We start from the raw sequence: 12,404 nt of genomic DNA, 5'->3' as shown, positions 1-12,404 counted from the left end.
ATTTAGGGTTTAGGGTTGAAAGATGACTATGATGGAATCTGGGGGTACCAACTCAAAAGGCGGTTTAGACTTCTGTGTTTATTTTTTCTATTTTGGATTGAATGGTGCAACCTTCAGGTTGTCAAGTGATTCTTTTTTTTTTTAGAACGGACCAAATAAATAGAACCATTTCTAAAAATTATGAAATAATCATGTCAGCCAACATCAGGCATACAATTTAGAAGTAATCATGCTGAATCCTCCACTATCTGATTCTGAATCTTGTAGTAAAATTATACTATATCAGAGCAAAGTATACCAAAATAATAAAACACATCATTTTCCTGCATTATAAAAGATCCTACCAGTTCTTATGTAGCATTCATGACTTTGGAAGGACACATAATTTGTTGATAGGCAATCTAGTACTTCAGGCAGTAGCCTTAAGAAGTGTTCGCCTGCAGAACAAAGCACATTCAGTTATTCAAAAAGAAAAATACACACACACACATTGGCTTGTACACGACATACCACAGAGATATGGAACACCAATACCTGATGACTGAATTGCTTGGGTAAGTGCTCGGCAAGCTGCGGTTGATAAATTACCATTCTCCATGTGCTCAGACCTGAAAAGCTTCTCTAGCATTGGCCAAAACGCTTGCAATAGCGCAAGCATACAACCATCTCCAGAAGATACACTCTGCACGGATGTTGCAAGATGGCTGAATACAGTTCCCATCCTGATATAAAATTAAATAAATAAATAAACTAAGAGTTAGAAGCTGATGTAGAACATGATACATAGATCTGGAAAGATATCACAAATTCCCCAGCACGTAGATCCGAAAGTACAAAATCCAGCAATCAACATGAAAATTGAAAAATAGCTAAAAAAATGAAACTGATCTTCGGATATCAGTATAATACCTGTAAAGCCCTCTTGCACCAGAGTTCGAAATTTGTGTATAGGTAGCAGGATTTTGTCTTAGGCAATGGCTGCTATCATTATCAACCTAGAGTAACAATAAGCCAATATTGTGCATTAGCAACTTAATTTTATTTTCTTTTATTTTTCGTTTATGTTTTCTGTAGGAGAAACAAGATTTATTAAAATAAGAGAAAATGTACAAATGGTGGATAAAGAATCCACAAGCGTGACAACAAGAAACGACTCAAGAAACATAAACAAACATTATTCCACAGCAGCTAGCATGTCCAATATACTAGAAGACAGTAATCCCTCAGATAATGTCGATCAAAAACGCACTTAACCTGAAAGTCCACCCTTATAATCCTCAAATTCTATTATATGATCCATCCAATTAACCCAGAGACCTGTGAACAACAAGCAACCCCACAAACATTTAGCTTTCTTCTTTTTCCCCAAAGCTTGAAAGTGAATACATAGCAGCTGAAAACACCCTTTGGACTAACCCAACAACGAAGGAAACACTTGAGGAACCAAGCGAGCCCCTTCCAACTTCTCTAACATAACAACCAGCTCAACAATCTTCGAATTATAAGGTTTTCATATAAAACCATAATCCGAGTTATGAGGAGACCAAGAAGCATCCCCAAATTTTCAGAAACGTTCCTCATGATTTCTGGACAGCAAGTACAGTCAACGATACATCACATTCAACGGATGGTTCTCTAACCAGCTATCCTCCCAGAACCTCAGGCTCTCCCCATTGTCCACCACAACATGAGGAGAGACTGAGGTTCTGGGAGGATATTCTTATATCACGGCATGCCACAAGGAGCTGCTTTCCCTAGGATACCTCCACAATGACATGTCCCTAAAGCGTCATTCCTCTCAATTAAATTTGACACATCCAAACCTCTTTTTTTTTTTTTTCATAGGAATAGCAGCTCTAGGAGTAGAGGAAACCCAAATATAGATTTCTTCACCCCTCCTTAGATAGATATAAGAATATTAGATTTCTTCACTGCTCAGGGAAAATAAATCCTATTGGTGGTAAACAACAGCTGTATCTTATCTAATAGCCCGGCATGGCAGGTCACCATTTGAAAAAAGTAACACTGTTTGTACTCCAAGACAATAATTCTCATTGCCTTGGGAAATTTCATGGCTGGAAACCCAAAACAGATGGGAGGGATTGCCTTGTCCCGGTCCTCTAGGGTTTAAACTTGTCCCCAGGTGCCCCATTACTATAATATACATCAGTATTAATTAAGGGTTTAGGTCAAATGTTTAGAAACCTAAATTTGCCCTTTGCTTAACTAATCCCCAGAGATGCAGACAGTATGATTGTAAATTATAAATATTAAAATGTAAAATAATTTAAAAAAATTATACAAAAACAAAAAACAAAACAAAAATACCATAATGTGCGGAGACAGTCCAAACTGCTCCCTACACTATAGAACTGCAACTAGGCGACCGCAGTTTCCCCCAAGAAAAAAAAATACTAAGGGCCTCACTTAAACAAAAATTAGTTTTCATAAAAATAAAATGTACAAACAAATTAAGAAAACCCAATTGACATAAAATGAATAAATAAAATGGCAGATTCTACGGAGCCCCTTATCCAACTTCTCCACCGGTAACCAAAGCCTTTTCTCCAAAACTTCTTCCAAAAACCTCCAATCTATGGGACGTAAGCCTTTCCGAAGACAATTTTGAAAACCAGACCTTCCTGCTTTTTCTTCCTTTCCTCCTCCACAAGATCTTCTGCAACTAGGTCGGCATTTTGTCTGTCTTTTACAAAAGCAACTTGAGCTAAAGAAAAGTGCTCTCCAGACCCTTCTTCAATCTTGACAACTTAACTTCTACTAATGCTTAATCCCTAAGCCATAAATAACCATCTGTGCATTAGAATTCAGACGGGCTTATCGACCAGTAGAGGTAGCTCATAATTTCAGAATATATAATTCCAACTGGACATCCTGAACCCCGGTATAAGTCAGCTGGCAACCATATGATTTCAATCTAACCAAGGAAGAGAGAATAAACAAAGAAAAAACTTGGTAACTCTGATCAAATCCTACAGCACGCTGATTGAAAGATCTGGAACCAATTGAACTAGGAAAAAGTCAGTTGAAGATCTTGCATGATTAGCGTTTTGAGGTCCGACTTTGTAAGGAGTTGGAAGATTTGGGGTCTGACCTTTCATCCAAAAATCTATTGGATCCTTCCTATGTATAAATGTTGGAAAGATACTCGTCATAACAACACAGTTTTTCATAACAAACTTGAGTTATGCCAACAGGAGGCTGTAAGAAGAGCTGTTGTACTTGTGGATGTGTGCTTATTACGCTTTGACGTGTGGGTGTGCACATGACAGACATAGACTAGCAAACATAACAAGTTTTATAAACCACCTTTTTAAAAAGTTGGAACTGAATAAAACTTTTGAACGCCATCCTATAGCACCATAGCTACATATAAGAAGAATTACAACTGATAGAATCATTGCTTGGTCAACAAGAAAAGTACTTACAAGTTTCCCAATAGCTTCAAAGCTAGAAGAAAGCAATCTAGCCAATAAGTTGCTCTTTAATTCTTTGTTATTAATAGAACCAAGGATCAGACTAACTGCACTAACAACTTCTTCCTCATCTTCCAAAGGTAAATGACTCTTCTCCAGACCCTACAAGAAAGAAAACACTACTTACAAGGCAAGGACTGCGAGAGTGAATTCAAATAAGTGGGTAAACAAGGGCATACAGAACTTAGCAAAAGTTGCAAGCATAAAATAGGAGCTGTAAAAATTTTAATAACACATAAGGAAACTGAGCAAAAGAAGGAAATGGTTAGCCTTCATCATTTGTTGGAAGTTAAAGGAAAATCAATTATTGGGTATACTTAACGTATGCATATGTAACTTTAATAGTAGGATATATGTTGGCATAACTAAAATGAAAGTGGATTACAGTCAGAGAAAAGTTCACCTCTCCTATCCACATCAAAATCTCCAAATTTGAAGGTTCATACATCACTGCAGAAGCATCTTCACAAACTTTACGCAATGCAGATGCACAAGAACTCGAGGACAAGGGTTCTGATATTCCAGCAGCAAGAAATAACCTAAAAAAGGAATATTTGAACAAGAAAATAATTGTAAGTACAAATATGTTAGAGCAAATCAGGCATACCTTTACAATGATTACCAGAAGAAAACAGTAATAGAACAAAAAGTATCCAAGAGTAAATGGTTACAGTAAGGGTCTAGCATTTGTTTGAAAAGCAGAGATCCACTTAGAATAGGAGCCAACAACATCTGCAAGAGATCTATGCACCTGAGACAAAGAAAAGGTACCTCAGATATATGAATCAAAATAGGCAAACAATCTTCTGTGAGCTAAACTACAGAAAGTAGAAAACCAAATGTACTCTGCAATTGAAGGAACAGGGCAATGTTTAACATACAATGCACATGATGCCCTTCAGTTCATCCAACGGCCTAGTGGACAAAACCGTCACCAACTGCATAATGACCGAGAAATCAAAGATTTGGCCTTCCTGTAGGATTACCTCAGCGACCTGGAATGTGAAACTTGTACATTAAAAAGATAAACATTCAACTAAATTAAATTCTTTCCAAGTGCCTGCCAAAAGCAACTCCATCAAAGCAATGCAAGACAACTTGAAAAAAAAAATGGCAAGAAAACGACAATCAATTTAAACGCATTCACAATTACTAGCTGTTAAATTAATCCAGTGGCTAGAAGGACATTGACAGTCTGGAAAAGATCCTTATGCACACATAAATAGCTTATGTATGAACAAGGAGGACAATAACCCTGAAATGTAAACTAATCATCCTCTTAAACATTCAAACATAACTTAAAGGCAATATAAGCTTCCACATAATACAAAAAGTTAAGTGTAGGAGCAGTAAGTTGTACTTGCCACATTAAGAGCAAACAACTTGGTTTCCACATCCTTCCAAGCTATTGGTGCATTTGCAGAGGCCCAACCACCAAAGAAAAGCTACAATAGACAAGTTAGAAAGTTCAAATAATAAACCTTGGAGAATTCAAATAAAACCCAAAAATTGACACATCAAGAACAAAGTGCATTTAAATGAGAGAAATTGCAGTGTCTTGTTAAATTGTGGACATCATCTGATGTCAATAACAACTATAATTTGCAAGGATTACCAAAGCAATAGAAGTGCATGCATTGTGTGATCGCAGCTATTTAGAAATAGGAGTCATTTATTTCAAAATTTCAAATTCATGTCAAGCACCTTCTGTACAAATGTAGCAGATCTTAAAAGCTGACAAATATCCACCAACAGTTCAACAAGATTCGTTCTAAAATAGACAAGGCCATCAGGCAGCTCCGGTGTTCCTTGGTCGTCATTGAACATAGAATCATCTACCTACCAAAGACAAAATTTCCCTTTGTACGTCAATTATCGTTATAAATTGACAAAAAGGATCACACATGAGATAAACACAAGGACCAAAATTGGCTAAATCCAAAACAGAAGGCTGGAAAAGGCTATGGGGGTAAAACACAAGTACCAAAAAGTTATCGCCCATATTGATTACCCTTTTTACTATGTCCCAAACTGACAACTACTATCTGGTTAAGTGCTTTAAGCTAGAACTTGATTAGGCACATAAAGGGGTGGGTATACGTTATGCATTCTAAACAGAAAGCTGCCTCAAAAGATATAATTACATACATTAGGTGGTATATGTTATAAATACATACATTTATATATAAATGACAACTACTATCTGTGTTACCCTTTTTATTATGTCACAAACTGACAACTACTATCTGTGTTACCCTTTTTATTATGTCACAAACTGACAACTACTATCTGTGTTAAGTACTTTAAGCTAGAACTTGATTAGGCACACAAAGGGGTGGCAAACGTTATGCATTTTACACAGAAAGCTGCCTCAGAAGATATAAATAGTGTAATCAGCTACATGAGAATCATCATGACACCATTAAGTGAATAGCAATACAGACAAGCAGAGAAGAAACCTGGGCACGTAACAAAAGTGCATCAAGTAGTGCTGAAAATACAGGGAAAAACATGTCTTCCACTTGCTTCCTTTGATTTGTACTGTTCTCATCAAGGCCAAGGATATAGCTTGCTAACCCAGACCTAGAAATATGAAACCCTTCCGGTTATCATCAATGGAATTTGATATAAAGTTATAAACCATCAAGAGCCTGATCTAAGATTTTTCATCTAACAGGAAGGTCAATGCAAATCAAAATAAAAAATTTCCACGTGCTCATCGCATGGCCATTCTCACATAGGCCAACGGTGAATCCAAATTAATTAGGGAAAAGAGCAATTTTAAAAAATTTGCAGCAATCATTTTCCCATGGATAAAACTAGACCAAATGTGAGTGTGCGGACATTATAGTACACATGCATAATTGGGGATTTAAGCCTAAAGTTAGAACATTGACAAAATCAGGAAAGTCCGCAATTCCCTAAAATTGTGAGTCATTGTTCAATCATTCTTACCACTTACAGGCCAAAATGATCAATCATGTAACAATCACATAAGCGATGACTTTTTTCTCGGTGGATACAACACTTAATGGGAACTAGCAGGAAGATACTATAGTTAATGGAATTTTATCTGAACACTGATTAATGCTAAGAACTCTTTTTGAATAAAGACAAACTCTAAACAAAAAAAGAAAGATACAAAAAGTCTACAAAGGGGAAGAGCTACAAAATAAAAACCCAATCAACCAACAGCAATAACAGGAGAAGGCAAAACACAACTACCCCACAAGAGTTTGCAACTGATTCACAAAAAGTGAACAATACTGGTCCTTGAGAATTCCAAAACTATTAAATTATCTTCAAGCTCAGATGTATCAAAATCTTTCATTAATAACACTGCTTAGGTCATAACAATTTTGTTAAATAACACTCCTTAGGTCATGAACTCATGCTAACCATTGGAGCTCTGCCTATAAAAGAGCACATGCAAACTCAGCAACCAGAATAAGAATCTTCTTTCAACTTGTGAGTTGCACGAAAGGCACTTAAATTTTTACCGACTATCCTAACAACTGCTTCTAAAGTACCAGAATGCACTAGCGTCAGGATCACTTTACTAAAGTCCACACCATTTTACAAGTTAACAGCAGAACAAAAACATAATAAAAAGTCTGAAGCATGCTTCTTAGTGGAAATAAGTGCAATTAGTTCTTCAATACTGAATTGAATTTAGACAAACAACAATAAACCTCATGATCAATAAATTTATTCAAGTACCAAAATTGCAAAGTTGAGTCTGCTATCTCCCAGTCCTCACTTGGAAATGTCACACAGCTGCAAGCATATAAAGAGGTTAAAATAAATATCTGTCACATGATTTACCAAAACATCAAAAAGAAAAATCTCAGACCAAATGCTTGATATATCCAAGTATGGCCCAGATGGCCATGGTATATTAAAGATGACCTATGACAACCAAACTGTAACGAAACTCTCATAAGAACAATTCCCAATATCTGGAGAACTCAGTGTTTACTAACCATCATTTTCCAGTTTAAAGTTTAGTCCCTGTAGTTTCAATTTTGGCAATTTAAACCCTGTGGTTTCATTAAATTTAAGGTCAGGTCCAAATCGTTAAACTGCCAGATGGAGGGAAATATTCATCATTTGGTGTTTCAAAAATATTACAAAAACTGCCACTCTTAGTTTATACTACTACCATATTTCATGCCAAGACTCAATTGCACTGTTGCGAGCACATTTGATCTTTTGAATAGCATGGAGCATAAATAAATATCCTTAACCCAAAAAATAAATTGGATATACATTTCTCGTCCTTGGCTGAAATGAGAAAGAAAATAAATGAAATGAAAAAAAAAAAAGGGAGGCGGAGGGGAAAACAAAATAATCTTTTCAACTAAACTCTGGTGAAACATGGCAAACAGTTCTTCATGTTAGGAATATAAAAGATTATAATATAACCTTAAAAGTGCATCTGCCAGTGCAAGGGCTTCAACACTTGCTTCTACTATCAGAGATGGAGCCTGGAGTACATTAAACAGATGAAAAATATGTTATGAGCACAATGGTTTTAGATAATCAGAGTCTGATGATACACATCAAAATGTATTGCATCAGTAATATCATATCATCCAAGATTTTTTTCATTGGTGATTGAACCTTTTGCAGTGTCAAAATTAACACTTACAGCCTGTCCAATCTCTGACAATAAGCACGCAAGACCACCTACTATTTTCTCGTCTCCATTACTGAGAGCTGGTAGAAGTAGAACTTCTTTAATGAAATGCACCCTACATAACAAAACCTGGGGTAGCCCCTACGAAAGAAAGCATAACTGTTGATAGAATCTTCAGTAAGCAATTAATAATACAACAATCTCAATAAATTTTGACAGAGAACTTGGTCTTGGTATTAATCCACAGAGATATCTCTGTTTATTATTATCAATATGGCTCAGTTAAATGGTGAAAAACTGAAAACAGGAACTGTATTTGCTAAATATAGATCATAAGGATATGCATAGATGTAGAAACATAAGGCATAGATATACAATGTATACCAAAAAAAAAAAAGCATACCTCATGTCGACTCACAAGCTCAATGAGAACTTCAATTGCCAGATCAAATGAAGATGGCACCTATCACCACAAACACATTAACAGATTATGTTAATTTCACAACTCCTAAATATTAGATTATAAGAGTTATTGAAGTTAATAGATAGTACCTGCAAAGAACTAAAGACAAAGTTAAGAAGTGGATGTGCTGGTAGTAATCCCTGGGGAATCTCTGAGAAGCACCCAGCTCGAACCTAAATATAAAGTGCTACGGTAATAAGTTACCAGAAAATTTTAACTTTCTTAAAATAAAAAGTGCCAAATTTTGCAACACAATTATGTCATGGTATAATGTGAAACTACAAGAGCCCAATTTAGTGAGCAGAAAGCAACATTTTTGTTCTATGATAACAGTATCAAACATGCATATAATATCTACCAAATTGTTCATTAGAAAAATCAGATATTGCCATACCCAACTTAGTAAGCAACGCAGAATTTTTCTGTTGCTTTCATGTTGTTGTATACCACTATCAAACCTTTTCTCAGATTGTTGCAATAGGAACTCAAGAACCGTAGGTGTGTGCGAGAGAAGCTGCATAAGAGAGAAGTGAGACAATCTAAAGAGAAATACAATGAGAGGGAGAGTAAAAGTGAGAAGAGGCAAGTAAATGAAAGAATATAGTTGCATTTATAAAGCAAGAAATTTCCTAGACCTCTTGACCATACTGGCTTCTGTCGGCTAAACTTATTTTCGAGTCAGTATTTTGGGAATCTAAAACTTCTTCCGGTAAAACAGTAAGCATCTCCATAACAGCAACATTGCCATCAACCTGGGTCTGCAGATTCTGGAGGCTATAAAAGAGTTGCTCAACAGGTTTTCCATGCTCAACAGCGCGCAGTAAAAGTGCAGAGAGTGCAAGGCAGATTTGGGTTAAAAGCTATCACAGAGAAACAGAATACTCATTAGAAGAAACTATGTTAAATGTCTATGTACAATATTATTTTGGGCTTCTGTTCCAGTTGTCAAAATATATCTTCATATAGTAACCATAGAGGTGCTAAAGCATCAGAAGGTTTCAAATAATTGATAAAGTTAAAGTACCTGGTGAGGGCCTGAACTAAATCTTTTGGCAGCCAGAAGAAGGGCATTTAGCAAAGCATCTTTAGCTCCCGGCTGCAGGTAACTGCCATCATTTTGGATCTGCAATATGACATGATTCATAAGCAGTATGGTCTTGTGTGGCAGCACATTTTGAAATAGGTAGACACACAATGATCCAAACAAAAACAAAATTCTCAATCAAGGCATATAATGCAAAGATTCAGGTAAACCACATTAGTGTCTTGGATTTCAGACAACTTTCCTAAGCCTCGATGAGAAAGATTGTACCAAGGCTGATAGAGCCTAAGTTCTGACAAAATTTAGGAGCAGACAGTTAATTTCCATAGCTGCTTCTTCCCTAGGATCACTTTTTCTTTTGGTTACAGCTCTAGGCTCACTTTATCTAATCATAAAACCGTTGTAGATATTAACTAAGGAAAAGAAAAAAATTCGTCTCAAGCTTTCACTTTGTCTTGCATTGAACCGATTTCCAGCAGACTCAAGCTTTCAAGTGCTAGTTCATCTTTCACTGGACCAACTTCCCTAAGTCGTCCTCCATTTTTTTTTTGGTTACAAGCGGGACCTAAAAGGCCCAAACAAAAACAGTCGTCCTCCATTTTTAGTTCAACCGTGCTTTAAATAACATGACCAATATATTACTGCTTCCACGCTCACATACAAGACGAAATACAAACAAAATTATGCTTAGTTGTAACTTATCTATAAGTTAAGGAGAATGGCCTTTTGATAAATTTTTACAGTAAAAATAAGAATCCCAAATTGTTAGTCAGCTGGAACAAGAATTAGTGCAGGAATACCTTTCGTTTAAGAATCTGGGCAGCAAAGAACTCGACCTCGTAATTGGAGCCGAAAGAATGGTGAAAATCGGAGGTGAGGATGGAGGTGGCGACGGCCCAAGCGGCGTCAGTCTGCTGAAACTGAACCAGCCACTGATTAGCTGCCACGCGGTTGCACGACTCTGTATCGTGATTCAGGACGTGAACTGCCTGCGCCACCTTCATTTGCAATTCCATTTTCCCTCCTCTTTTAACCTAATTACTTACTGATATTGATAATACTAATAATTCTAAGCAACCAACGCCTGTAACAGAATCATCAAAAACTTGCGAATCACCAGAGACCGACGCCTGTAACTCTTTCACTCATTCTCCACTCCACTTGGGATTTCAGCATTCCGCTTTTTTATCCGACGGCTGTCAGCGATCCATTTCCCACAACCTCTGGGGTCTTTTAGGATGAACCATTGGGCCAAGGCCCGGTTGGGATTTGTCTCCTTGGTTTACTTTCTATTGTTTTCGGCTCAATGAATTTTCTTTTTCAAATATTCATGACAAATTGCATATATTTACTTATCCAAAATATTGTTTTTTTTTTTTAAATATGACAACTGTGTTATTAACCAACGGAATCATACATAAACGATTTATCTACGTTGGGCTAACAAAAAAGCCATTACCTAAACAATTCAACATTTAAAAAAATAATAAAGCTCATCCAAAAAAGTTCTAATTCATTCATGAAAAATCAAAGAGGCACAGATGAACCGAACACTCTTGGCGTCATGTCTCAAACAATAGGTGAGGAAGGTACATTTGCTAAAAGCATAATGTTACTTATCTCAAACACCCCCTCCATAGCATTAGCTATCACATCTTCAATTTCACCTGCAGCTTCATATCCAAATGCAGGTTCGTTTTCAAGCTCAACCATAGCCAACTCGATCATTAGTCACAGCTTCCCCAATTACCTTAGGAAACCTAGTCCTCCTAGGTTTAGGTTCCTTGGTCTTGTATTTGTTCTTGCTTCCTTTCAGTCTTCCTCTCTTCTTTGTAGGAGAGATGTGACTCACCTCATTCTCATTTGGTAAACCAAAGCCAACATCCACCTCCAAAGGAGTGTCAAGCTACATGGTATCCAACTTTGCCTTTTTCCCTGCTTGAATCAATTCAGAATGAGGAGTCTGTCTCACCCCCAAGATGCTTCGAGTCACCTCCACAAACTTGCACATCGTTATAGAGCCCTCAGCTGGTGGTTCCCAACTGGGAATGGCCTGCAAATCAAATAAAGAAAATCCCACCATTTTGATTAACAAAGTAAGGGCCGGTGAAGCTTCAACTATAATACTTGAAGAGTTGCTTAGCTGCACAGAAGGGACAGCCGCTCTAGCAATAGGGGTTATAGCATAGGAGCAACCTGGTGCAGTTCGAGGAAAAATGTCCTCGCTCTGAGCTTTCTTTCTTTTCGACATCCCACTCACCAACAAAGCCTTCGAGTCCAGAGACCCCAAACCCTTTCCCGTGTTGCCATGCAGCGTCGCTGGATTCACAAGGGCATCTCTGGTCCTTGCAAAAGAAATTTTAGGGTTCCTAGAAACCTTAGGGCCTCTCAGAATAACAACAACCTTCGACGAGAAAGCCGGTCCTTCACGTCTAGCAGGGTTTGGCTCCGAAACCCTAAGCTCCTCTAGCCTGTGTAACTTGTCAGCCTGCACTGTCATGAAGAGATCAAATCCATCCACTCCATAAAACAGCCACCCACGGCCTCAACAGAGGCCCTTAACCCTTTCATAACCCAGATCCATATCAGCTGCAATTCTGGTCGTGAATCTGAACGTCTAAGACGACCAGAGGTGCCGACGTAGATTAAGAAGCACTTGGAGTCGTTGTTCAGGTAAGAAGCGTTGCAGTGCGACCTGATTAGATTGGAGAAAGCGCCCCATTGACAATCCAATTAGAATGAGTGATTCCTCTGTCTTTAAACGCG

The 12,404-nt window shown here is 37.4% G+C and overlaps 1 protein-coding gene across 3 annotated transcripts; it reads right to left on the bottom strand.

Moving 5' to 3' along the window:
• Nucleotides 1-286: 286 nt before the first annotated feature.
• Nucleotides 287-10,857, bottom strand: LOC133726844 (transportin MOS14). Of its 3 annotated transcripts, none has more exons than XM_062154491.1 (19): nt 10,439-10,857; nt 9,621-9,719; nt 9,232-9,456; nt 8,991-9,110; nt 8,686-8,769; nt 8,537-8,596; nt 8,146-8,262; nt 7,920-7,981; nt 7,215-7,271; nt 5,954-6,077; nt 5,199-5,333; nt 4,859-4,939; nt 4,376-4,489; nt 4,166-4,245; nt 3,898-4,033; nt 3,447-3,596; nt 910-995; nt 535-722; nt 287-437 (listed from the first exon to the last, which is right to left on the bottom strand). In XM_062154491.1, exons 1-19 carry the CDS (start codon nt 10,652-10,654, stop codon nt 316-318), a joined length of 2,256 nt encoding a protein of 751 aa, XP_062010475.1. In that variant the 5' UTR covers nt 10,655-10,857; the 3' UTR covers nt 287-315. The 3 variants fall into 3 exon arrangements, with proteins under 3 accessions (XP_062010475.1, XP_062010474.1, XP_062010476.1); XM_062154490.1 differs by having other exon boundaries at nt 8,146-8,274; nt 10,439-10,856; XM_062154492.1 differs by lacking the exons at nt 287-437; nt 535-722; nt 910-995 and adding an exon at nt 2,498-2,792 and having other exon boundaries at nt 8,146-8,274.
• Between the last annotated feature and the right edge of the window lie 1,547 nt (nt 10,858-12,404).

Source organism: Rosa rugosa, chromosome 1 (genome assembly GCF_958449725.1).
Source record: "Rosa rugosa chromosome 1, drRosRugo1.1, whole genome shotgun sequence".
Taxonomy (NCBI): Eukaryota; Viridiplantae; Streptophyta; class Magnoliopsida; order Rosales; family Rosaceae; genus Rosa; species Rosa rugosa.
Note: the sequence above shows the minus strand (reverse complement) of the source record. Positions and strands in the feature narration are given on the sequence as shown.

Excerpts from the sequence above, each read along its gene's own strand:
- LOC133726844 (XM_062154490.1), bottom strand. The coding sequence starts at position 10,654 with ATGGAATTGCAAATGAAGGTGGCGCAGGCAGTTCACGTCCTGAATCAC. Across the intron at positions 9,720-10,438 it reads CCCAGATTCTTAAACGAAAG|ATCCAAAATGATGGCAGTTA; the intron begins GTATTCCTGCAC and ends GTCATATTGCAG. Across the intron at positions 7,272-7,919 it reads CTGGCAGATGCACTTTTAAG|CTGTGTGACATTTCCAAGTG; the intron begins GTTATATTATAA and ends ATATGCTTGCAG.